We start from the raw sequence: 25,681 nt of genomic DNA, 5'->3' as shown, positions 1-25,681 counted from the left end.
GGAACAAAAGAAGGAGAGAGAAGTGATGATGTTTCCTCAGAGAGGGGGGGATTGTTCTATCTGCTCACGTTTTGGACCCCCCCCCCCTCTCTCTCTGTCTCTCTTCACGGCTAGCTCCGCCCCCACGTGCTCCTGCTCGCCGCCATTGGCTTGCCGGGAAGGCTGTTTTCGCCCCCTGATTGGTCGCTGGGCACGTCAGTCACACGAGCCTCGACTTATTTACCGAATGTATGAGCGAGAGAGGACGGTATTCTGCTGTAGGGCTGCAACAGCTGACAGCCGAGCACTTTACCCAGTGCCTCAAGGAACAAAGAGAGGAGCAAAGAGCCATTCAGAATATATTTTTTTTTTATTCCCTTCAAATAATCAAAGTGCAGCGAGGACACGCGATGAGGCACGCGGTCGCACCGGCAGAAAACGTGGAAAATAATTATTTTGCCGTGACAGACCTGTTAAAGATATGTACCCATTGTGAACGGCTAAGCAAAAAGGTAAGAGGACGAAAAAGCGGATTCGGGATTTATAATAACAGTGTTTTTAAGAAACGCGGCGCTTTTAAAGCTTCAACCTGACGTCGGGATTTAGACAAGTGTCACAATTTTTTGTGGCGTTTTTTTTTTTTACGCGACGCTTTTTCCTCTGAACAAACAAGCTGCAGTGCAGTCTTTTGTGCAGGCTTGTTTACGAGTAGGAAGAGTTTTGGGGTCATCGGTCAAGACATCGGCTCAGATGAAATTCATTTCAGTTGAGAACTCACTTTGGGTTTAAGTGACACGTTTTTTAAATGCACGCTTTTAACCCCTCGGTGTGATTTGTGAATAATGCACACAAGTCGTTGGGTCATTCATTCATCCGCTCCATTGTGCGCTGCGGGACGGTGTCCGCGAGCAGACATGTCTGGACAAGCAGCGGAAAGTTACAGGACACACAAGAGGCGATGCTTTCTGCAAGAAGGCGAAGTGTGTGTGTTTAGTTTTATAATTAACGAGAAATCCAAAGACTTTAATGTAAATGTATTTTAGGCGTAAATGTGTTATGACTCTATTGTAAGCGGCGTTCACATCGGAGATAAAACCCTTAATTGCATTTTGATTGCAGTTGTCTCTGTAGAGCAGCACAGACCTCACAGGTTATTGATATCAGACAAACAAAGACACTGGTTCTGCATTACAGTGACGGTGTATGAGAAGTGACGATCGCAGACTAACTGTGCTTCTTCTCTGCTTTTCCTGTGGTATTTAAAGTGAATGTTTTCTACTCTTTTTTTTTTTGTCTTACAGGACTTGGGAGTAAGGATCCCAAGACCCTTAGGAAACGGACCAAGCAGATTTATCCCAGAAAAAGAGGTACAGAGACCGTCTGTACTCTCACCACAGACTTTTAACTCACTTGCATACATGTCATTTATGTAAGAAACCGCTTCTCTAATGTTTGCTTTATTTTATTTTTCTGTAAGATTCTTCAAGTCAGTAAAGTGGACGCCAGGACACAGTCGATATTTGAGGATGCGTTTGCAGCCCTCGGTCGCCTGGACAACATTTCCCTGGTGATGGGCTTCCACCCGCAGTACCTGGGGAGTTTTCTCCGGACGCAGCACTACCTGCTCCAGATGGACGGACCCCTGTCTTTGCACGACCGACACTACATCGGCATCATGGTACGCTCCGTCCTGCGGCGTCGAGCCCCACGCCTCGTTTACCCGTTTTGAAGTCGAGCGATGTCTTGAGGTTGATCTCTCATCCTCTTATCCTGCAGGCGGCAGCTAGACACCAGTGTTCCTACCTGGTCAACCTCCACGTGAGCGACTTCCTCCAGGTCGGGGGGGATCCCAAGTGGCTGAACGGCCTGGACGGCGCCCCGCAGAAGCTGCAGCAGCTCGGGGAACTCAACAAAATCCTGGCCCACCGACCGTGGCTTCTCACCAAGGAACACATCGAGGTGAGAGGACGGACGTGGTCTGGAGGGTAGACATGAAAAGTCTTGCGTAACGGGCTGAGATCATGGGTGTAGGCCAGAATAGAGCTGCAGCTGCATAGCTTGGAAGGATTGGGAAGTTCTTGCAGTAGAGGTACGGTGACCAGGGGGGATTGAGGGAGGAAGGGGGGGTGAGGCTGGAAAAGGAAGACGCAATAAACTGGGTAGGAAGGGTGAACGAAAAGGTCAGTGATGTTATACTCGTACTTATTTTTCCTCTTTATTTTGTTTCCAGCGCCTCCTGAAAGCAGAGGAGCACAGCTGGTCCCTGGCGGAGCTCATCCACGCCGTGGTCCTCCTCACACACTACCACTCCCTCGCCTCGTTCACGTTCGGCTGCGGCATCACGACCGAGATCCACTGCGACGGGGGCCACACGTTCAGACCCCCCTCCCTCAGCCAGTACTGTGTCTGCGACATCGCCAATGGCAACAGCCACGCTAATCACCACGACGACTCGCTCGGCAACCAGGTGAGTGGTAAAGGACGGCGTGGAGAGCGAGAGAGTGTCTCCAGGCAGCAGCAGCGTAGTCCCTGTGCGTAGACAGCTGAGTGAGGATGCTTCCCCGCAGGACTCTTTCTCAACTGTAGACCCGCTCTTTTGTTTCCATAGGAGATGTGTGGCGAGGTGGAGGTGCTGATGGAGCGCATGAAGCAGCTGCAGGAGTGCCGCGACGACGAGGAGGCCAGCCAGGAGGAGATGGCAACCCGCTTCGAGAGGGAGAAGACCGAGAGCATGCTCGTGGTCACGGCGGAGGACGAGGAGTGTGTCCCCTCCAGAGACATCTCCCGACACTTTGAGGACCCCAGCTATGGCTACAAGGACTTCTCCAGGAGAGGGGAGCATGTGCCCACATTCAGAGTGCAGGTAGAGCTCAAATACAGTCTGAATACAGAGTACAGTACGCTGAAAGGAATGGTCTGTGTGACTGTTATTTACTTTTGTATTTCTCTTCTTCTCCAGGACTACAGCTGGGAGGACCACGGCTTCTCTCTGGTCAACAGACTGTACCCTGATGTTGGTCAGATGCTGGATGAGAAGTTCCAGATGGCCTACAATCTGACCTACAACACCATGGCGACGCACAAGGACGTCGACACCAGTATGCTGCGCAGGGCCATCTGGAACTACATCCACTGCATGTTCGGCATCAGGTGAGAAAAATCGGTCTTGTTGCATGACGTAAACAGGATGGGGGGGGGGGGTTTGAAGGGACATTCCCATTCAATCAATAGCAGGGTGGTCAGTTTGGCGGCCATTTTTATATGTACTGTTGCCATTGCGACTGCTGCAATGTCCGCTCTACTCCTACACTAACTTCCATTGGATGTAACCTTTTATTGTGCCTATATATGCTAAATCAGCACTGTTGCCTAACATTGTGTTTCTCTGTGTTCTTCAGGTATGATGACTATGATTACGGGGAGATAAACCAGCTTCTGGACCGTAGCTTTAAGATCTATATCAAGACTATGGTGTGTAGTCCTGAGAAGACCACCAAACGAATGTATGAGAGTTTCTGGAGGCAGTTTCAGCACTCCGAGAAGGTGAGATCCTGATCCACCCTGGCCTGATGTGAAGCGGCTGTTTTAGCTGGTCGATTTTAAAGTCCAGTGTTTAATAACGGTCTCTTGTTTCTCTTGCAGGTCCACGTTAATCTGCTTCTTATGGAAGCGCGAATGCAGGCAGAACTGTTATACGCTCTGAGAGCGATCACCCGCTACATGACATGAAGTGCTTTTGGCGTTGTTTTTTTTGTTTTTTATTGTTTGTCATTGTCGTTGCTCATTACGGGACACTTCAAGAAAGAGGGGAAAAAAATGAAAAAAGGAGGGGGGGGGGGTTCAACAAAAGTGTGGAGGAGACGAGAGAAGCCCTGGGTTGTGACAGTGCTTATTGGATGGGTGTTGAGAAGAGGATCAGAACAAATGAAAGCAAGAAAAAAAAAATCAAAAATCAAAGGAACTATTGAAGAAAATCATCTCAAACTACAAGTGGATACACAAATTCAGTTTGTGTTGCCTGCAGTGCCAAAACTGACCAAGAGAGGGCCGCCTGGAGCAAACCCCTGCTCTGCTTGAGGGGTTTGTTCCGGGCCTGAGCGCCGACACCGGAGGCATCCAGGACGATGTCCCAGTATTCCAGCAATGCAACACGTTTTGTTGCCGATCTCTTCTGTCTCCTGGTAGAGTGAAGACCCACTGAGAAGAAAAAAAAACAACAACAAACAAACAACAACCAGCAAGCTGTGCAGCCAGAAACAGACTGCACTTTGATTCTGTCGTCACTGTTATCTTTGTTTAGTTTCTTTAATACCTTTTTATTTCATTTTGTATTAAGAGAAGTGGATGTTGTTGTCGACGTAGTTGCTGTTCGTGGCAACTGGAGATGGAAGCATTAAGTTTGGGTGGTGTTTTTTTTGTTTTTTTTGTTGTGTGCCTGAACTATCCAGCACAGTGTGCAGAGGTGCTGATGATGCTGCTCCCATAATGTGTTCAATGGGGTCATATTGATCCCCAAATCACCCCCCTCCCCCCCACCATCCCTCATTATATCCCCTAAGTCCCCTATCCATTAGAAATCCACTGCATTACCTCCCTCCCCTTTTGTCCTCTACCCCCATCTCTAATGTCAATGTAAGCTAATCCAAGGAGTGTGTGAAAACCAGGAGGTTTGGAAAGAAACTCAAAGAACACTGTCTGAGCCCCTTATTGAGTTTGACTGTAAGCGTGTGGATGACTTCTGTGTTTATGATGACTGAGGTGTGGATGTTTGTGTGCGTTTCTTTCACAGAAATGACGAAGAGAAAAAAAAGAAAAAAAAGTTTGTCCTTTTTGAATTTCATGTGTCAAAAAAAAGAAAAGAAAAAAAAAGCGAGGCACTTTGAAGGAAAGACTTCTTGCTTCTGCTGTAGCTCTGTTATTGTGAGATAACTGTTTATCATTCGTTGTTGATAATGATGTCTTTACTTTTCTGGTAATGAGAGAGAGAAAAAAAAAGAAAAAAAAAAAAGCTAATCAAGAAGAAAGTTAGAAACCAGGTTTTCCAGGAGGGATTTGCTTCCGGTTGCCCTAACCACACCGTATCTGTCTTCCGCCTATCCCAGCTGCCTGGTCGCTCTAACACTTTCGAAGCTTTGGATTGTGAATTTACCAGTAAATGAATACCTCTTCTGTTTTTTTTCTCTATGAAAACATTTAAGAAGTGCTCTTTGGTGACCAGAGACTCTTACCGGGCTGCCGTGTTCCCATTTCTCGGGGGGCGGGCGGGGCCGGCCCTCACACGGGGCCGACTGCGGTCGAAATAGCTGTCGAACGCAAAAAGGTTGTAGCTGTGCTTATTTCCCTGCTGGGGAAGTCTAACCAGTGCAAAAGCAGCTTTATTTTTTATTTTGAACAGAGGTGTGAAACCTCTGCTGTTTTTTTTTGTTTACTAAAACCAGTAAAGTACTGCATTCTTGTGAGGGTGGATTGAGAGAATCAGACAAATGAATGAGTGAGGAGGAGGAGCCGGAGGGTGATGATGATGATGATGATAAAGGAATGGTACATTTGGAAGTGGTTTGAGAGAAAGGAGTTGTTTTTTTGTTTGTTTTTTTTTCAAACTTCTGACTGATGTCAGTTACTGACACTTTTTTAATATGAAAATATACGAGAGAAAAAAGATGGAAAAAAAAATAAACTATGATATTAAATTGTTGTGTATCATTCGTAGTTTTCTCCTAAACAGTTTAATTTCACTGCTTCATCAAAGAGATTGCAGTAGATAGTGGAGGAGCCTCATCACAGTCGCAGCACAATCAAGTGTCACCATCAGCTCACTTCCACTGTTCAGTTGCACCAGTATAGGAAATGAAACCCCTGGCAGCATGTCTCATAAGAAGACATATGGTGTTATTGGAACACCTTGTTCCAAAGTACACTCAGCTGTTTGATAATAAACCTCGTTGACAGTAAGCTGAACTCGGTTTATTAGTGCGGTCCAGCAGCTTTCGCGTGAACTTCATTTTACTGTGTGAGAACTCTGTGACTCACGGGGAACCAGGTAATGCTCCCCGTCCCTGTGGTGCGGTCATGGTCAAAGTCTCTTTGTTCATGACTAACATTCGGGTGAAGATAAGGGGGGGGGGGGGGAGTTCCTTCTAGGAACTTTTACCTCTCTTTCCCGTTTGCCTCCGTGTCACACCTCACTGGGAAACGTCCCTCACTTCCCCAGATGAGGTGAAGTTCAGGGTGTTTTCCCGTCGAGGCCACAGAAGGCTGTCGATAAGCAATCACTGGGAGTGAGTCGGTGGCATTCACAGACTCTACGTGGAATATGAAACATCAGTTATGGAAGCTTGATATCAGCCAGCCAACTGTCCTTCATATCAACCTGAGAAATTCTATGTAGGGAACAACGATTAGGGTTTTTAAAGCATCAGCTTGTCTTGTGGTTGTTTTAAGGTCACTGTTGTGAAAACTGGGGGAACTTACAGTTTGTTTGTTTTTTTTATACATTTAAGTGCCGTTTTGGATTTGTTTCGATGTAATAACGATGTGATTTTGAAATGCTGTACTTAAGGCTACTTGGTGTTACTTGTAAGCACTGCCTGGCCCCATATCTGTGTCATAATAAAGGCTTTGAGAAGCAAGAATGTTTTTTCCATCTTCTTTATTATGTACAAGTTCCAACTCCACACGGTTTACAGACAATAAACGAGTTGCTTGTTCTAGGTCAGTCATCTGTTTTCAAAACTACATTTTCATAAAAGAGCCTTTTACGACACAGATCAAGTCTGTTACATCAATGTGCAAAGAGCTTGTTTTAAAGTATCCCTGTACACCCTGAAATGAAGGCATCGCCTGCCTCCCCCTTGAAAAGGAAAGTGCAGACCTTTAGGTTAGTGTCTGACCGTTACTATGTGGACTCTGGGTTAAGCATTTAAGAGTTTAAAACAATGCTACGATATGTTTCTAGAACATGAAACTCTGAACTCCTTGTCCCATCCCGTCAGGCCGTCTGGCCGTCAGGCTGGAGCGTCTTCATCAGTTTGTGAGCGACGGGAAGGAACTCTAACTCCCAGCATGCCCTGTGGAAGTCCCTCATGTCTTCATTCTCTATCCACTTCAGAGCCTCCTCTTCATCTAGCAAAAGGACAAAGAGCGGACAGAGGATGAGAGAGCGTAGTTATTAGAGGCTTGGGGTTTATTATGAACACCTCTCAGTAACAGGTTGAGTGTTCAGGCAGCTCCCAGACGTGACCACGAGGAGGTTTTATGTTCCTGACGGCAGGAATAAGTGTGGCCCTCCCTCTCCCCTGAGCGTTACTGATGTCAACAAGAGCATGTTCTTCCCCCCCCCTCCCCTTGTTATGTAAGAATTAGTAATAACACTGAGTACCAACCTAAGTATGAGGTGAGGATCTCTAGCAGTGACTCTCTCTCCTGCGTGTCCAGCAGCTTCTCTGAACCGCCGCTGATCATGTTCCACAGCGCCTGACAAACCTGGCCCACCAGCTGCCAATCACCTGGTCCGAAATCTCTCAGACAGTCCACAAGCCTGATCACACACACACACACACACACACACACACACACACACACACACACACATGGACACACATCGCGTGACTCGAGGGAGAGGGATTCACATGACCGGCAGGTTTGTGGGCATTAGCTCCACTTCATTGGACCTACATCTGAAAGAGGACTGTGTGTGTGTGTGTGTGTGTGTGTGTGAGAGAGAAGGGGAAGTACAAATTGAAATGTTTCATCAATGCTAACTTTTGGGAGTGAGAAGCTAGCACTAGAGGATAATTTACACTTTATTTGTAATTATAATTAATAATTATAATTAAAGTAGTTAATAATTGTATCACTACTGTAAACAAATAACATCAAGCTTGTGATGATTATTGGCATCTTGTTCATGTCAGTGGAGTCGTTGTGCTCATGCTTGTTTAAATGAAGACCATATTTCCCCCAAAAAAACTCTCATGCAACTGATGATATGTTTGCAAAAGAATTCCAGAAAGCATTAGCTCAGTTTGATATTAAAGGAATAGTTCAAAGACATGAAAACACGACCTTTTCTTGCCGAGAGATGAGATGAGAACATGATCACACTTTCATATCTGTCTGCTGAATATGAAGCTAAGGCCAGCAGCCAGTTAGCTTAGCTTAGCATAAAGATCAGAACCACTAACAGGAGGGGAAACAGCTGGTCTGGCTCTGACCAAAGGTAATAGAACAGTTGACCAGCTGGCATAAAATGTAGAATACCACAATTATGGTGATATCTCAAAATGATATATATGTTATTTCCTGATTTTCTATTGTTGTATGATGCTGGTTATGAGCACCAATATGCTCTTATACGACACTCACACACACACACACACACACACACACACACACACACACACACAAACAGACTCTTAATCTCTATAGTTGCATTAGTCCTTACTTGGCAATAGCCCCCTCCACTGAAAGACTGGCCCTGTTGGGAGGGTCCTGAGCCAGGTTGGTGAGGACCCCGCAGGCTGAAATACACATCTCAGTGCTTTTTGAGTCGAGCAGTGTCACTACAAACTGGTGCACTGAGGGGGAGAGAGGGAGAGAGAGAGAGAGAGAGAGAGAGAGAGAGAGAGAGAGAGAGAGAGAGAGCGGAGAAGGATGATGTTGTGAGGGAGCAGACAAAGACAAAGTAGGGCAAAGATAAGAGGGCAGCTATCACCAGAGTCAGCAGGCAAGTTTATACTGACTGCAGCTGGCCTTGCAGATAAGTCCAGCCTAAACATGACACAGCATGCAGAGATGCGTACTGTACTGGCCACTGTGTCAAGGTACCCAGTATTCTGTGTAGTTCTGTGCTTGAATGATAAGATTCATGCATATTTACGTACGCCTTTTTGAAATGAATTTCTGTGTATTGTTAGGCCTAGATCCTTTTTGGCAACTCTTAGCTAACTGTCCAGATAGAGTTAATGAATACTTCACGGCTTAAGCAAAATAGGAAATGATTAAAGTCTCATAATGGAGGGTTTTTTGTGTGTCCATCATATACCGTTGTTTTGCATGATAAAGTCCCGTACATCCTTGGACTGTGACAAATTTCCATATGCACAGGTGGCCTCTAGCATAGCGTCCATGCTGGAGCAGAGCACCAACTTCAACATCACTGAAGTAAAAAGAAAGAGTGGGCAAAGGAAAAGATGGGGGAGTAAAAGGGGGAGGGAATTGAACAACAGCAGGGAAATGGAAGAGGGGGGGGGGGGGGGGGGGGGTACAATCAGCAAAATACACCTGTCGTTTTTATTTTTCATCTCCACATCAAAGTCTTTTAGTCTCACACTTTGCCATGGAGAGTTGACTGCGTCTGAGTACAGAGCTCTGCTCCTGGTAGAAGGACAGGTTGTTGATGGTGGCAGCCACATTCACCAGCAGCTCCTCGCTTTCCTGCACACACCTCAGCTCTGTGTCGCAAAAACACGAAAAGGAAAAAGTCACCGCTAAGCTCAACTTTGAATTAACATAATTTCTAAAAGAGATCTTGTAAAGTAAGTAAATGATCTCAGACTTTTCCTTAAAAATCCTCCTGAATAGAATATAACCAACAGAGGGAGCGTCCGCACTGAGCAGGCTTTCACTGCTGAACGATCTCTGCCCTCTACTCCCTCATTCTGCTCACTAGTCTCAACATAATGTGAGAGATTATAATTCATTTTTCTATTGCCTTGTAAAGAACACGTGCATTCACAGAGAACTCAAAACACACAGCTCTTCATTTCAGTCTTTCAATGACTAACCGGTGAGGTGCAATGCAAATATCAGTAAAATAATAGTTAATTAGTAATGTACAGATAAATAGAACTATTATAGAACTATTTAAATATGAGAAATACAGCCTTTGCATATTAGAGCTTGGGCCACACCGATGTGACACTGTGGCATTATCACAAAAGTTGCTGTTATCTGTGGTTTTTGCTTGATATAGACAGTTTGACCATGAGCTGGCATACATACAAAGGTCAATGTGACCCAATGCAACCAGCCGCGACACTGTGAGCGGCTTGGAAACCGAGCACGCTCCTGATATAGCAGCAGATGTCGTGTGCTCAGTCATAAATCGCGGATATTGCGGTCGGCGTCAACAGGCAGCTGTGTCACATTGAATATTGTTTCTGTTTCTGACTGGAAATGCTGCTTTGTTGTGCCCCCACCCCCCCAAAATAGCTCTGTAAAGCGCTCATGAACTTGATCAAAACAGGACATGGATCAGCCAACCCTGCTCTTTCACTCTTTTATCTGCTACTGAGATTTTGTTTTCTGTTTCCAGCTCTCACACCAACTCCATATTTTAAGTTTCTGTCTTCATTTACTCAATTTAATTTTGAGAATTGACTTTTCTTTCACCAATTTGACCTCTGTTGTGTTTATTTCATGTTCTCTCCCAACTGCCATGAAGTGTGTAGGAGGCAGGCAACAGACAAATCGAGAGTTTCACAACCACCCGCGTATCAGTAGTTCAGCCTGTCTTGAAACTATCTAACCACATGGGAGAATTTCGCACAACACACGAACCAAGTCGGCTGTGAGATGTGACAGAACATCCTGCAAAATGCAGTGAAGCGCTTCGCTCTGTCAAGACTTGAAGAAACAACAGGTAAACCGATAGAGGATGTGCATTGAACGAACAGCACTGAAAGGAAAGCGAGAAATGGATTGAACAGACAAATGAGGAGCGTGTTTTTTCGACTTGTTCCCAGCACAGGGGAAGTGGTTGGGCGCTTAGCAGATACTGTACTCACAATGCACAGAACAGCTATTTTTAAACCCCAGATTTTCACACACTGTTATAGAGATACAACATGTACAATAAGAACAAATGTAGAAACGTGATTGCCGTACATCTTCTACTGACTGAATCTTCTATTTTTCCCACTTAAGTAGTTTAATTAAACACAGACTGCTCACCAAGTGTCTCCATCAGCAGCTGAATGCAGGCTGTGTGGGTTGCCAGGGCCGGACCTACAGCCGGGTGGATGCATATGTTTGCCAGCACCCTGACCAGCTTCACCAGCACGTCCTCGTCCTGCTGCACTTCCACTGCAGGGGCCTGAGACTCGCTGTGGGAAGGGGGACCTTTCTGCGGCTGTGTGCGCGGCGAGCCGTCCCTGCGCTGGTAGGCGTCGTACAGCTGCAGCAGTGTGTCCGTGCAGCCCTCGCACTGAAAGAGCTGCCAGCGAGCCTCGTCGCTTTTGGCCGTGAGGTTCCCGAGGGTGAAAAGGAGGCGCACAACGAGGTCCTGTGGGAGACCGGTGAAGAGTACTGTAGTGGTCTACGTGCGTCTTTGTGCAATTATTTTACTCAGTGGATTAAAGTAAACCAAAACAAAAATAATGTGTTCAGTTTCTTTATTTTGCAAATGTTGCTGAAAGGCCAGACTGCATTGGAAAAAGTTACTGAATGGCTTCAAACATTTTATACAACTGATCCACTTTTTCCTCGTACAGCAATTTAACGTATCCAGTGCTAGAGGTAAATAGTAAAGGACATTTTGAGGGTGTTTGTACAAGTTTCTTTTATCCATCACATGAATGGATAGTTTAGGGTTGCAACTAAACAACTATTTCATTCCTGTCTGTGCCTCTCCCTCATCCCTTGTGTTCCTTGTTGGTTGTTCTCTCTCTCTCTCTCTCTCTCTCTGTCTGGACGTGGCTCTCCATTCTACTCTCGCCGCCAATCAACCTGCACACCTGCAATCCATCCCCTCATCTAGCTCCAGCAGTATGCATCACGGCTCCTCGCTCCAGTTTTCAACCAGATCGTTCAGTTCACCAACTTTGGAACTAATGCTTCGGCCAAAGTAAGAGCTCATGTTCAGTAGCTTCTTACCCGGCTCAGCTTCCCAAACTCCAACTCATCCAGATTTCTAAGTAAGTCGTTGAACTGTTGCCAGCTGCTGTCTTATTCTGCTTATGCTTAAGTTCAACACTTCCTTACAGCAGTTTATTGTCCCACTGCTTAAGGCTATGTATTCAAATGTCTTGTTTTGTCTGATCAACTGTCCAAAAAACCCCCCGAAAGATATATAATTCAAAACAGAGAAAAAGCTGGAACCAGCAAACTTTTGCCATTTTTGCTTGATGGTTATGTTGAAGAAAGAGGAGGACATGAGAGCATGACATAATGAGGAGACCAGATGTGCTGTGTTTGTGGTTCAATTGACGGCTTTGATTAGTGGAAAGTGACATAAGGGGCTGACTTTAGCCTACAAGAGCAAGCTGTCAGAACTGATACTTTGCATTTGTTGAGCGTTACCTTGTGTACATTAAAACACTTCCTGCTGGTTGCAAACTCCAACTACTACGTCTCTTCTCGTCATTCCTGCCACAACAGTTAGAATAAAATATTTAAATATAAATATAGTACATTTAGTATAGTATATTTACTGCATATTTTGAAAAAAAAAAGGTTTTCCTGAGCACTGCAGAAAATGAATCATTCAGTCATCATTTGATGAGATGAGATTTAATTTGCAATGCTCACCAGCCACTTGACCTGCAGCATAGTGAACCTGCCCTGTCAAGTGTCACTCATTTCCCCCAGAAGGTCCATAGCTGGACATGTTGGAAGGTAACTACACCTTATCTTTTCAATGAGTAATCGCACACTTGCAGAGGACGCGGTGACAAATGACGCCCTGTGCGTCACTCTTGTATCCAGACTCCACTTAGTAAATAACATGAGCAGCAGGTGAGCTGAGAACACACTATTTCCTTCCATAAACCAGCAGTTGGAATTGGTATCGGGACAGGACGGGATGTCCCAGGACCGGGTGCTTATTACATATATTACTCTCCGGTGTGTGTGTGTGTGTGTGTGCGTGTGTGTATTTGTAGGCGTGGGCGTATGTTTATTTTCATTGAGATTGAGAACACATGTCAGTCATGTATGATTGCCAAAGTCCCCACCCTTTTCTTCTGTTCCTACTCCTCTTTCCTATGACTCCTCCCCTCAACCTCTGCATCACCTCTACTGTATTTATCTGCTCACGCTCACCTCATTCTTTTTGTTGTTCTCCCCCCCCCCCCCCCCCCCCCCCCCCCTTTCCTTGACTTACTCAGGCCCTCCTGGGATGACTCGTGTCAAAGCACACGCAAGAATAAGACCCGAACGCTTCGTGCCAATGGACGCAATGTTCTCGGACTTGAGGTACATAAACAACTTGCTCTGGGGGTAAACATGTTTAATGGATATCATCATGGACGCCTGAAAATCTTGTCTTCACTTCTCTCTAATACACACAGACTCAAACACACACACACACACACACACACACACACACACACACACACACACACACACACACACACAGGCCCGTGGACTCACCTGTTTTTGGTGATGTTTGTTCAGCAGTTCTAAAAATAGTTGGTAGCAGTTGGGGGTCTGGGCCAGAGCGAGGCGGCACTCCGAGTAAGAGGAGAGTTTACTGAGGGAGAGATGGGACAACAAATACCACTGACTATTCCACTCACTGAGTGCACCGCTATGTTGAGATATTAAATCAACACTGCTAATGGATAAGTGGCTCTGGACTGGGATCTACCTTTCATGCTTTCATTATCTTGGGCTATATTAGAAAAACACTTCTAATAAACACAAAATGTTTTATTTTGTGCTTCAAACACTGATACAGGTTCTATTGAAACCTTCAGGGAAACACTGAAGATGGGGATTCAGAGCTTCATTGCAATTGAACCATTCTCCCATGTGCCTCTACAAAAGCTCAAGTGTAGAGCTAAAATGCACTGCAGTTATTCTGAAGCAAGAAGCGCAGCGCATCAGTGGAATAAGTTGAACGATGAGGAAGGATACAGCTGAGCACAAGTCAGGTGTCTGTCGGGTTCAGTAAAACAGCAGTACACTTCCATCTCTACAACTACAGTGTGAAATAGTTTGCCTGCAAAGAAAGAAATAACACATTCTTCTTCTTGAAAGTTAAATGTTACTTTTGTTTGACAAGCAATAAAATGCATTATTGCTTACTTCAGTGTACTCAAAGGTTTTGCTGCGACAGCCTTACTTGGTCTAGCATGACCAGTAGCTTAAGGTGGCTAATATTAGCTAATGTTAGCCAGCTTTAGGTAGATCTAACTGTGTACATTACTGAGTACGTTTGCTCACCTTTGCTGCTTCACTACTGTTACACAAGTTGCTTTAAACTATTGTATGTGTGTATTGTCCTGCATATATTGTCACATAAGAGCTAGATTAGTGTAACCTTGGAAGTGCGTTTTGTAACCTGTTTTTACAGTTACTGAGCTTTGCGTGACTGAAAAGCACCTTACTGGTGTAGTTGAGTAATGCCTAATTCTGAGTGAGCGACACAACATCTTACTTTTGTTAGTTCTAGTTTAGATGTGATTGATTTGAATAGACCAAAGGTCCTAACACAAACTTTACTTTAAACTGCGCATGTAGTACTTTTCTTTGCATGTACGTTGTCACAATTAAACTCATTCGCACTTTCAGAACTCTAAAAGCTCAGAAACTATTACATTACAGCAACTAGTTGTGTCACTACCCTACCGTGTGTTTGTTACGATGCGGACACAAAAACAGATGTAGAATTACTTTGCCAAAGGCCATGTTTCTCTGGAAACACTTGTTTTTGCGAGACCAAATTGCAAACAAAGACTTCATGTCGGAGGAAAAAAGAAGCAAAGTTACTGCTGGGGTTAGAAAGCAAAAGAGAGAACTGAGGATGAGAGCTGAATGAAGGACTGGTCACGACAGGTTATGATGGTTTGTGGAGTAGGATGATATAAGGAAGGAATGACGCTGATGGAAGTGATACCTGTATATTCTGGAAATGTTGGTGCAGATGTCCGGGTCTTTGCGGTGATGACGCAGCACCACGCAGAGCTCTGACAGTATAGAGAAGGAGATGAAGAGTGGACGGGAATCAGGGTGATCTGCAAGGTTCCTCAAGGTTGCTGTCAGCTACAGGGGTCAAAGGTCGACAGAGAGAAGCGCGTGAGTGTTGGGTGTCGGGGAAAAAACATGTACACAAATGTACTTGCTTGTATCAAAGCGTTGATATTTAGGCCAGTGGTGTGTTTCAGTGTTGTGGCATTGTGGACGACACACAATGTTGGCCATATGCTCATTAAGGCTGGCCGCTGGCCCGTACAGGACGCCATACAGCAGAGCGACCGGAAACTATTCAGGACGGACATAAATCATTTTATCATAAAAAGGGAAACGGCCATTTCCAACACATGGCAGCACTGGATGTTCTGGAAAGTCCTAGTCTGTGTGTTTCCCTTCTTTAACAGCATAATGAATTGTGTTAGATATCAAACGAAGCGCTGGCTCAAGGCGTTTGCTTGAGCCAGCTTGTGCAGTTAGCGGTAATCATTTTCGGAAGAGTGACGCACTGTGTGTTTTAGAATGAAGTGGCCATGTCAGCAGAGAACATATACCAGAAATAAACAAAAAGATGTTTGTCTAATAGTGGGAAAGTCTACATCATCCAACAAAAACATGAAGAACATTATTTAAGTTGTGACCTAGTTGCATAGACAAACTGTATAGAAACTATGTCTATTATTTCATAAACAGGAGTAGATGCTTCCATCAGTAGTGATACAAAAGCTATTGGTTGAATCAAATATCTAATAAATCATTCAAAACTATTTCAAACATCCTTTAAAACTTGCGTTGAGTCTGACACACCTGTACAAGGATGTGCCCCGCTACTGTGAAGCTGGCGTCTTCAGCTGCGCAGAGCCTCTGGATGAGTTTCTGAGCCACACCAACACAGTTCTTGTCCAGCAGGAGTCTGAGGATTGCACTGTTTCCTGAGAGAAATTTCAGAATCCCGACACAGTACAGCAGAGCTTGTCCAGATGAGGACACGTCCTCGTTGTTCAAAATGCCCACAACTGAGTCTAGACACGAGAAAAAACAAACGTTGCCTTCCATATTGTTGAGGAGAAAAAACATTGGCGATCTTTAATGACCTGGTAAAGAGACTCCATAGTGAATGACCAGACACACATATGACCAAACACATAGAGAACGGACAGACGCTCTTGGAGCAGCTCATATGCCAGACATAAACAAAAACATTTTTGTCTAAGAGTGGGAAGATCTACATCAGCCAACAAACACAGAACATAGATTATTTAACATTGCGTTTCTTTCTAATGACACAAAATAACTTCAGAGCTAGCTACAGAATAGGAAACCTAAGCTAGATCACCGTGACCTGGAATAGCGTTCACCTATGATAGAGTTGTTCTGGAAGAGGATGTCGTTGCTTTCGCTGCGGCTGATCTGGAAGATGAGCTTACAGATGTTGAGCAGGTTGTTTCCACTGACACACAGCTGGGGAGAAAAATGCAAACACACAACTTTAGTATTTAGCGCCCATATGCAGTGGATGTGTGACTTAGTGGCAGACATGCTTGTGACGCCCACATAGACGCAGACGACTCACAGCGAGGCAGAGCTTGGCGATGTGCAGGTTGAGCTGGGCAGAGTTGAGGTCGACGAGGCGGAACAGCGTACGAAGTATCCCTGACCTCCTCTTACAGCGTCGGCCGAGCATGTCCGCTTCTGCCAAGGTGCCATGGAGACCGTCACACAAATCACACAGTCGGTCCACCGAGCCCCCAGAGCTGCCTGGCATCGCTGGAAGCCAGATATTGCAAAAGAAAAAAAAAAAAATCATGTCAAATTTAGGGCAGCATGTCAAACATTCACAGAGAAAGCAAACATCCCAAAATGAAAATACCCTCCTGTGTGTGTGTTGGCAAGGGTGTATCCATATAAATACAGATGATTGATGTTTTGTGTATCTTGTATGGTATGTATGGGCAATATGCTTGGGCTCTACTGCAAGGTGTACATTCATCATTAGCGTGAGGAACTTGAGGTTAAATCCTCAACATCAATAATGCCTTGGTCAGCAGTAAAATAACATTCCCCTCCCTTTTCTAAGAAGCAGCTTTTTGTTTCAATGGTCAAATGCAGGGGAACAATTCTGCAACAGGCAGCTGCGATCTTGACGCAGAGGAAGAGAAAGGGTGGAGTCTTTTCCTTGTTTTTGAGGTAAAATAAATGTTTTCCTTGCAGAAATAACAGGGTTTGGCCATTTCTAAAAAAGGTTGGCTGCAGTCTCACTCTCAACATTTCACTGCATTTCCCACTGAATCTGAAAGGTGTTTTATGCATGAGCCAGAAGGCACTTGGTACAATAAATATTTAATATTTATCTTTCAAATGAATTTTCCATTAAATTTGTAGAGTGTTAAAATATTTACAGCCATGTATTTCATTTCATGGTTGCCAGACTACACTTTCAGGCTAAGACAATTCTGCATGGATGCCAAAACAAATTACTATTTTGTTTGCCTTTCTTCAGTGGTTGAAGTGACAGTGCTTTTTTCATTTTGTGAGACTTCATGCATGACTATCTGCCAATGCCCAAAAAACCTGCTGGTTGAAAAATGAAATGTAATAAGGAAACATAGACGACTAAGAGAAGCTCACCTTTAATAAAAAAAAAGGCCTAAATCACTGCACCAACATTATTTTAGATTAGTCTCAGAGACTTTCTTCAGCCCAAATTGAAAAGTGATACCGTGAGTGAAGTTGGTGACAGAAACTTTATATTCTTTGGATCAAATGAATGGACCTGGTCAAAACTATTGCACTGCCCACACTACCTGCAGCCACACTCTCTAGCTGTTGGAGACGAGGCGCAATGATATTATTCCACACCAATGACTCTGCAGCCTCCCCTGTGCTTGTTGTGTTGTCTCCGTTGCCCTGCACTGAAATGTGAAGAGAGAATTGAAGTCAGCCAATTACCACAACCAAAACGCAGACAGTGAAAATGAGCGGCGAGCATGGTTCACAAGTTCACCATCTTAAAATAAAAAACGGCAGGAAGTTTGGTGCCACAATGAAAGGTCACCATCCACAGTTACACTTCCGCTGATTTCTGTTTCTGTGCTGAAATAGTCTGCATGTGGGCATTTGAGTGTGCGCACGTGTGATGAAAACACGTGTGTGTGCATGTTTGTGCACGCAAACGTCTGCAATCTCACACACCATGCACCTTTTTTGTTTAACATTTGCATAGCCCCTTTCTTGGTGTGATGCAGGAAACTGCTGTTGCCCAAACCAACAGCTTCCTCAACGATTGGCTGGTTGCCTCTCACGGTGGAAAATGAGGCTCTTAGCAACAACACCCCAATCAAAGTTTGACATTCAAGAAGGGGTGTTCAGTTACTGAGGCAGAAGTGTGCCTATGCCACTTGTGAAATCCAATTTCTGGGCTCAAGTCTTAGTATAATTTGACACACGGGTTGATTTCAGTTTGGCTGAAGACATCATCATCAAAAATACGTTACTGTGAAGTAAAATCACTGAACGGTTGAGTGGTATGTCAGGAAAAGTTGCACCTGTACTTTACATGCTGTACAAATTGTACCATTTCCTGTTAAATATGTAAAAAAAAAAAAAGGCTCAAAAAGAGGTTTAATTAGTATATCTGGACAAACCTGTTCTCCATCCTGCTGTGCACTCTGTGAGCCTAACGCCTGAGTCAACACCGGGCTGCTTTATTCTACTGTTGGCACAAAGAAACACAGTGTCTAGTTACATCACAATTTGGAAATGAGTCATACAGAATGTGACTGCTCACTAGTTTAGTTTAATTGAATTGACTTTGGGAGCTCATGTGGACATTAAAGTAATAGTAAAAAAAAAAAAGAAAAATAAATTATTTAAAAGGATGAATTGTGTCAAAGAATACATCTCCATGAAAAGTAGCTGACTTTATATTCGGTCAACAATGCTACAGGTGTATTTTCATCAAGAGCCACTAGGTGTCCCTGTTGCAGCAGAGGTTGAGACGTGCGAGCGGGCGCCGTTATCTCTAATATATGTGTGTGTGTCTGTGTTTTGTATATCTGCACGTAGATACATGTGTGTGTGTCTGTTTGTGCGTGACTGCTTGTAAGTTCTTGTGTGCGTGTGAATCTGTGTGTCTGTGCAGGCGTGTGTAGCATTATGCATCACAAACTGCAATCCCCAACAGACAGGAACTAAGATCTCAGCTTTGTGGTGCAGTTTGGTTAAAGCCGTTCATGCTTTGTCACCGTGAGCCGTCTCCACAGCCTCACCGCCTCTGTGCAGTAACCGTAAAGTGCTTTAAAAAGCACACCCCTTGTCATGCTATGTGTTGTGGCTTGCCCTTCTGCATGTCACTGTTGCATCTTACTCTTTGCATGTCACTGTTACAGTCTGCAGGTACAAAGAGAAGGACTCAGTGCAACAACAAAGGCCGTGAAACACGACAGGCAGTGTGTCTTATGACTACTTACTAGGTGACCGACTGAGAGAATGACTATTAATAAATAGATGGATAAACACAAGCGGCGTGGTGAGTCATCCTAATCACTGCTATATAACTGTACGATTTACTTCACAAGTCCCACACTAAAGAGTGACTAAACATTAGAAAATTTGGAAAAGTGTAATCACTCCTGTCAAAGGCAGACATTATCATATTATCAGGACTCCGAAGCTTCTGCCATGACACCAGTACAAAAGGCTGACTCTCAGCTTATTGAGCTTTTACACTCAAGTGAGCCTAATTTCATGGTTTTGCTGACAGGTACGAGACAGAAAATGTCCCTAGCTATTGTGAAAAATGTCTCCTTTTCATTCCATTGGAGCATCACCAGTAGGCGTTGCTTGATTGCATTATCAGTAATATACAGTGTGCGGGTGTGACTATAGAGTGCACTTCCATTTTGGTGTAGATTTGTAGTGATTGGTGTAAAGTGGCATATGTAGCAGGGGAGCTGGCCAAGGCATGTTGCAGTGAATGTCAGAGAGGGGGCTTTGGCTCTGTATGATAGGATTAAGAGCCTGATAATAAGGCCTCTTTGTGTGGTACTGCATTCTCTGAGACATGACCTCATCCCTGTCTTAGGCCTGGCCAGTGCACTGCAGTTACAACACACGCTGCTGCCAGCCTTGCCCAGATGGGCACCCAAATCTAATAGAGAGCCATTTGGAGCTATAAAGCTCCGGCTTATTGGAGAAAAAGTACCTAGTGGATGTCTAATCTCCCCTATCTTTATATCTCATCCAACTCCTCATAGTAATCTGCCATGCTGTGTCTACTTTCACTTGCAGTCCGTGTACTTGTGTCTTGACTATCTCTGTGATTTTCACTTTCTTTGTCTCAGTCTAATGTACCTTTTTTTTTTTTTTGTAGATCATTGCAACAACAGTGCTTCAAAAACTCTGACCTGACACCAATCAAGAAGTCTTTAATCTTAGCTTCTTGAGTCATGCATTGACCACAGCCGGACCTCTTGAGACTTCTCTTTGTCAGCAACAAGTTACATAAACACCGCATGCTAACTTGGCTTGTGAGGGAGGTGCTGAGGAGGTTGTGCTGAGGGCAATAGCCCAGATTTCCTGTAAAAATGTTTTATGGTCCGTCCCCCCTCTACAGCCTCAGCTGCCCCACCCAATCGATAGTCGGATGGATCGTAACGACAGCCCCCCCTGACACCACGCCCAGAATTATGCCCCTCGTTCTGACACACAGCTGATGAGGTCGGCAGAAATAAGCAGAGCTTTCTGTACTGTGAAAGTGTAAAAGCTGACACATGATAGTAATGACGGATAGAGGTAGTTTCACTGAGAATGGAGCTGGATTTCACTGTGAGCGAGATATAGTGTACAGTAAATAATACGAGGTTTTAAAATGGGCTTGAGTGTCTCAAGTTGAAGAATTTGAAATATTAGTTGCTGGCCTAACTAACTTCATCATCTGTCAGGGATGGTAGCTGAATGTATTTAAAATAAAACACTAGTAATTAACACTGGATTTGAGTTTGATAAAAAAAAAAAGCAATAGCCTGCGTTTTCATTTTTGTTAACTTTTGGATCACGTGTTAAGCATAGCACAAAAAAACAACACTTATGTTATCGGCCTTACTAAGGTATTTCTCAGGACCAAAACGGGAAATGCAAAGAGATAGGCAAGACAGCGAGGAGGAGGAGGAGGAGGAGGAGGAGAAGGAAGATTTAATGAAAGGCAAAAATGTAAGGCACAATCAACTCCATCTTGTAATGGCTACCACTGCAACCTTTGTGTGCCTATAAATCTTCAAGTCATTGTCGCATTGTCACTTGGGGTGGGGGTTGGGGTGGGGGTGGGGGTTGGGGTGGTAGACAAGAGAGAAGGACAGATCTTGCAAGTCAAACAGAGGCCTTTCCGTACCTTTCGCTTGCTGTTCTGCGTAGGCCTGGTTTGCGGGGACCACCGCGGACCTCGGTGTGGTCCGGACTGGGGAGTCGTTTAGCTGACGGCTGCTTTTGTCCTGGGCCTGGATTTAATGGTTCTGTCACTAAACACACAGAAAGGATGTGGTAAGTTATTTACAGGTTGCCGTTATATATGCTGGAGTATTGTTGTTGGTGCTTGTTTCACTAGCTAAAAGTGCATTTGTAAACTATATATGCACATGTGTAGTACTCAATTCAAAGATTTCCAAATTCAGTCAATGCTTTTAAACATCCTCATTATCTCTTTCATTGCTCCAAAAAGCAGAGCAGATTTGCAAGACAAGGTTTGAGAGCGAGAGCGAGAGGGAGAGCTCTCATTTCCCACTCAAAACAGCAGCAGTAAATCCTGTTTTTCACTCGGCCCAACCAGAGAGAATGTAAATCAGGAATAATGTCAGCATGTGAATGGCTCCATTCATTTCCTCGAAAACTGCTCTGGCACTAATGTGTTACAGAGATGCAGTAGTGCGAAATAAATGTGTCTTTTTTCTTTTCTACCTGTTTAAAAAGTGCACCATCTAACACTTTAGCCATTACATGGATAATTAGGAAATATTAACAACGTTACTTTTATCTACCATCTTTGATCTTACAGAAATATGTTTTCCTTACTGTCTTTGTGTCCCTCCACAGGAGACAACGTGGTGAGAGATCCAGCCCTGAGGAGGCGTGCTCGCGTCCCTCGCACCCCCTTCTTCACTTCCAGAGGGGCACTGGGGGTTTTAGGAAAGGCCTTGAAGGGATCCTCAACATCACAGTGGACCGGAAACTTTGGCTTCTGGCACCACAGAAACATATTAGTGGAATATGATGGTGTGAACAATGAGCCACAACTTGAATCCACAAATTAAACTTCTTATGTCTACAAAGAGATTATTTTGGTTACTAATTTATTCCTATTTTTTGATTTCATATATATATATATATTAACATAATAATCCCATTTATTAAAATTAATATGCTTTCATGTTGGTGTACAGAGGCGTGTTTAATCCTCAACCTTTTTCAGTTGTCATGGTAATGCTAATAATATCAAAATAAGCAAATATGTTATAACAAATAACCCCTTCATTTGAAACTTAAATACTATTTGAACTACCATACTGTATATAGGTGTGTGTGTGTGTGTGTGTGTGTGAGATAACTTACATGGTCTAGAGGAGTGAGGCGTGTCCCTGAACCTGGCCTCGAGTCCGGTGCATCAAAATTTTGAGCATGAAGACTGAGGAGTGAAAAAAAAAAAGTCGGAATTACTTCTACGAGTCATATGTGACCCACAGGGCCTGAAAACATGAGGGAGATTTAGTTGAAAATTGTAACTAACCTAAAGGCAGATGGAGGTCTGCTCTCACGGTCAGCGCAAACAGAGCTTTTTCCAAAAAGCTGCCTGTGTCCATCTCTGGGAGTAAATGGTCGCTGAGTGGAGTGGACTCGCAGGGCCCGTCTGGCTTCACTGACAATTTCTGCACTTGTTTTCCTCACTGCGTTACGTCGCGGAATGAAGGGGCTGCAAACCTCGTGTTTTCTATCCATAGAGGCCATTTGGGCTTATGTGACATTTGCCGAGACAGTCCGCAAATGACTTCAGTGGCTTGAGTTCATTGTGCAGGTGGTTACAGGCTGTCACACTGATGGGAAACAGTTGGAAACATAAAATAAGGACAATGCCAGAACAGAAAATGAACTGCAGGTGTAAAATGCGTCTGACGTTGCAACGAACAACATTTGATGCTTGGCAAGCAGTGATGAAAGAGGAATCCAGATCCTTTGAGTGATCTCAAGTTGCAATGCTACAATTTAAAATGACTCTATGGCAAATAAAGGTCCTGCAGTAAAAGTAAAAGTACTCATTATACAGCAGATTAGCCCCATACCATTGTTATAATGATTGCATTTAATTGCAATGCATCATATTTTATAGGATATTAAAAAAATGCATGTAAATCTTAATCTGCAAAGTAACTAGTAACTATAACTGTCAGATGAATGTAGTAATGTAGTAAAAAGTACAATATTTACTTCTGAAATGTGGTATAAAGTAGCTAAATTCAACTACTCAAGTAAAACACAAGTACCTTAAATTGTATGTAAGTGTAGAAGGCGAGTACTCACTTACACTTGATTATATAGCTCCGACAGGTCCAACAGTGAGTCCAAATATAATATTTCTAGAAAGAACATCATTTTTGTGAATGAGAAATCCCCCATGCGCGTTCACGCTTTGTCTCCATGGTGACCAAAGGATAGCTTGCACAAACAAACCCGAGGTACGAAATAACCAAAGCATTCAAAGAGATGTTAACTTTTAATTATTCCAGAGCAGATGAAAACGTAGATTCTGTAGTAAGTGCACCCACCTGTTAAATGACGATGAGAAGCAGAAAGCGGTTGAACAATCCTGGGTTTGAACAGAGTGTGTGTCCATAAAGTTCAACAGATAGTAAAGAAAACTAAAAGAAAAACGACCACTAACCTCGGTAAAAAAAACCCTCTTTGGGTGACAGTCGGGACAGATATCACTCCAGATCCTTAAATTCGTCTTCCACAGAAAAAACAAAAGCAACAACACCAGCAACTTGTTGACAATTGTTAAGTTTTCCAGCTTTGCAGCCTGAAGCAGAGCTGGTCCGACGTGCACGAGCGTCTCTTAATGGCAGTCTCGCGCGATTCAGTGACGCGCGTTTCCCTCGAGGTGGAAAGGTAAAAGGTTTGATACAAAGTATTTCTTTTCAAGGACATTTGTTGATTTAAAAAAATTGTAACAAAGCGTTTTGATGAATATAGCTCCTCTATCAGAAGGACAAATGGACACGTAGGTTAGAGGAAACTTAAAGGCGCTAAACTCTAAATTCAAAGCAGTAATTTAGCAGATAGCGTTTTCAATGTAAATATTCAATGGAAGCCATGCTAGGAATGAAGCCTCTCTGATTTTATTTGTGCTTTGTTTACACAGCCGGACTGGCCAGGCTCTGTTGTGGCCCATTGGCTCTAATGGACGTCGTGGAAGTGTGCCCCCCCCCTCCGGCTCCTCCACAGGTAAACACGGTTCTGTTACCACTGTTGCCAATGTTTGTGCTGTTAGCATCGTTGGCTGCTAGCCGCCGGCTCAGCTGTCTCCATGTTGAGAGCCTTGTGGAGTCAATAAGATGTGCTCATGAATTCTGTATTGAGGGCTTGTCTGTATTTCGTGTTGGTCCTTAAGAACACAACGAGAAAAATGTCCAGAATGCCGAACTTAAACTTGTGGTCAGTAAATCAATATTATCTTCCAAGTCAAACAAACTAAAAGTACTCATAATTTGACCGTCTTAATGAAAATTAAATTACATTTTCAATCCTAGACTAATCCTGGGCAGTAAAAACCCATGAAAAGTATATATATATATATATCTATATATATAGATATATATATATATCTATATATATATATATTCAGCAAATACATAAGTGAGCACCATAGTGAGACACACTGAGGTCTGTAGACCACTCTGTCTTCACTTAGGCTTTGACTGGATATGTTCCTATTTATATGAAGCTCTATATAAATGGGTCTTGCTATACTAAACATATTACACGGTCTCTTACACACAGTAATCTTGTTTGAAAGAAAGGAAAAGATCTGAGAAGTTGGGAAAACGTATATATATATATATATATATATATATATATATATATATATATATATATATATATATTTCTTTGTCATCGTTGCAGCAATATGCTGTCATGCATTTTAAAGGTTTCTAAAACCGACCTTCACAGGTTACAGTAGCCACTACGGCGGCGTTCTACAGACTGCAGCAGATGGATGTGTGTGTTGAACGCTGTCGTCATAATTGGATAAAGCAGGATAACAAAAGGCACAATTCAGTATCACAGCTCCATAATCATCTTTATCATTTAATAAATAGACGGTTGAACGTTAATAGTTAAACAGAAATTCAGCAGCAACTTGAAGCGTAACGGTCATGTGTCATCTGCTCTGTAAACCTCACTCACCCTTTAAAGCATTACTAAAGTGGATAAAAGTGTGACTGTCCTATCAAGCAATACTGTACGTCTTGCACATTTTGTTTTTTATGAACCTACACTTTTCACAAGCTTTATTAAGTTCACAAATACACTTTCTACCGCTGCGATACCTTGGGTCCGTCAGTCAGGGAGTTGTCGTGGTCATGCTGTAGTTGGGAGCAGCGGTCGTAGCTGTAACCTACTTTCACCCCTCGTTCATGTGAAAGACACACAGCCAGGTCGTTCCCTGTAATCCTGTAAGCCAGAGAGCTTGTTCTTTTGACATATATCCGTTCTCTGTGACACAGACCAACATGTGTGCGCG

General features: G+C 43.7%; 2 protein-coding genes across 6 annotated transcripts; one reads left to right on the top strand and one right to left on the bottom strand.

Moving 5' to 3' along the window:
* Nucleotides 1-244: 244 nt before the first annotated feature.
* Nucleotides 245-5,669, top strand: sesn1 (sestrin 1). Its single transcript, XM_068724721.1, has 9 exons — nt 245-491; nt 1,281-1,346; nt 1,457-1,657; nt 1,756-1,938; nt 2,210-2,446; nt 2,588-2,842; nt 2,939-3,129; nt 3,378-3,522; nt 3,622-5,669. Exons 1-9 carry the CDS (start codon nt 390-392, stop codon nt 3,706-3,708), a joined length of 1,467 nt encoding a protein of 488 aa, XP_068580822.1. The 5' UTR covers nt 245-389; the 3' UTR covers nt 3,709-5,669.
* Nucleotides 5,670-6,611: 942 nt separating this feature from the next.
* Nucleotides 6,612-24,022, bottom strand: armc2 (armadillo repeat containing 2). Of its 5 annotated transcripts, XM_068724718.1 has the most exons (20): nt 23,819-24,022; nt 23,703-23,743; nt 23,462-23,513; nt 22,670-22,973; nt 22,495-22,567; nt 21,958-22,123; nt 21,281-21,407; nt 18,537-18,604; nt 17,697-17,804; nt 16,466-16,659; nt 16,251-16,353; nt 15,700-15,914; nt 14,819-14,964; nt 13,351-13,450; nt 10,933-11,263; nt 9,309-9,431; nt 9,023-9,136; nt 8,423-8,555; nt 7,362-7,516; nt 6,612-7,101 (listed from the first exon to the last, which is right to left on the bottom strand). In XM_068724718.1, the coding sequence occupies exons 4-20, from the start codon at nt 22,885-22,887 to the stop codon at nt 6,968-6,970; spliced, it is 2,508 nt and encodes an 835-aa protein (XP_068580819.1). In that variant the 5' UTR covers nt 22,888-22,973; nt 23,462-23,513; nt 23,703-23,743; nt 23,819-24,022; the 3' UTR covers nt 6,612-6,967. The 5 variants fall into 5 exon arrangements, with proteins under 5 accessions (XP_068580819.1, XP_068580818.1, XP_068580816.1 ...); XM_068724717.1 differs by having other exon boundaries at nt 23,458-23,513; nt 23,703-24,022; XM_068724715.1 differs by having other exon boundaries at nt 23,703-24,022.
* Nucleotides 24,023-25,681: the final 1,659 nt, after the last annotated feature.

This window comes from Cebidichthys violaceus, unplaced genomic scaffold, assembly GCF_023349555.1.
Source record: "Cebidichthys violaceus isolate CVI_PGR_0920_01 unplaced genomic scaffold, fCebVio1.0.p SCAF_31, whole genome shotgun sequence".
Lineage (NCBI taxonomy): Eukaryota > Metazoa > Chordata > Actinopteri > Perciformes > Stichaeidae > Cebidichthys > Cebidichthys violaceus.
Note: the sequence above shows the minus strand (reverse complement) of the source record. Positions and strands in the feature narration are given on the sequence as shown.

Coding starts and splice junctions, on each gene's coding strand:
- sesn1 (XM_068724721.1), top strand. CDS start 390: ATGAGGCACGCGGTCGCACCGGCAGAAAACGTGGAAAATAATTATTTT. Junction 492..1,280: donor GTGAACGGCTAAGCAAAAAG/GTAAGAGGACGA, acceptor TTTGTCTTACAG/GACTTGGGAGTAAGGATCCC. Junction 3,130..3,377: donor CACTGCATGTTCGGCATCAG/GTGAGAAAAATC, acceptor TGTGTTCTTCAG/GTATGATGACTATGATTACG.
- armc2 (XM_068724717.1), bottom strand. CDS start 22,887: ATGGCCTCTATGGATAGAAAACACGAGGTTTGCAGCCCCTTCATTCCG. Junction 11,264..13,350: donor ACAAACATCACCAAAAACAG/GTGAGTCCACGG, acceptor GGTCTCCCACAG/GACCTCGTTGTGCGCCTCCT. Junction 9,137..9,308: donor TCAACTCTCCATGGCAAAGT/GTGAGACTAAAA, acceptor TTTTTACTTCAG/TGATGTTGAAGTTGGTGCTC.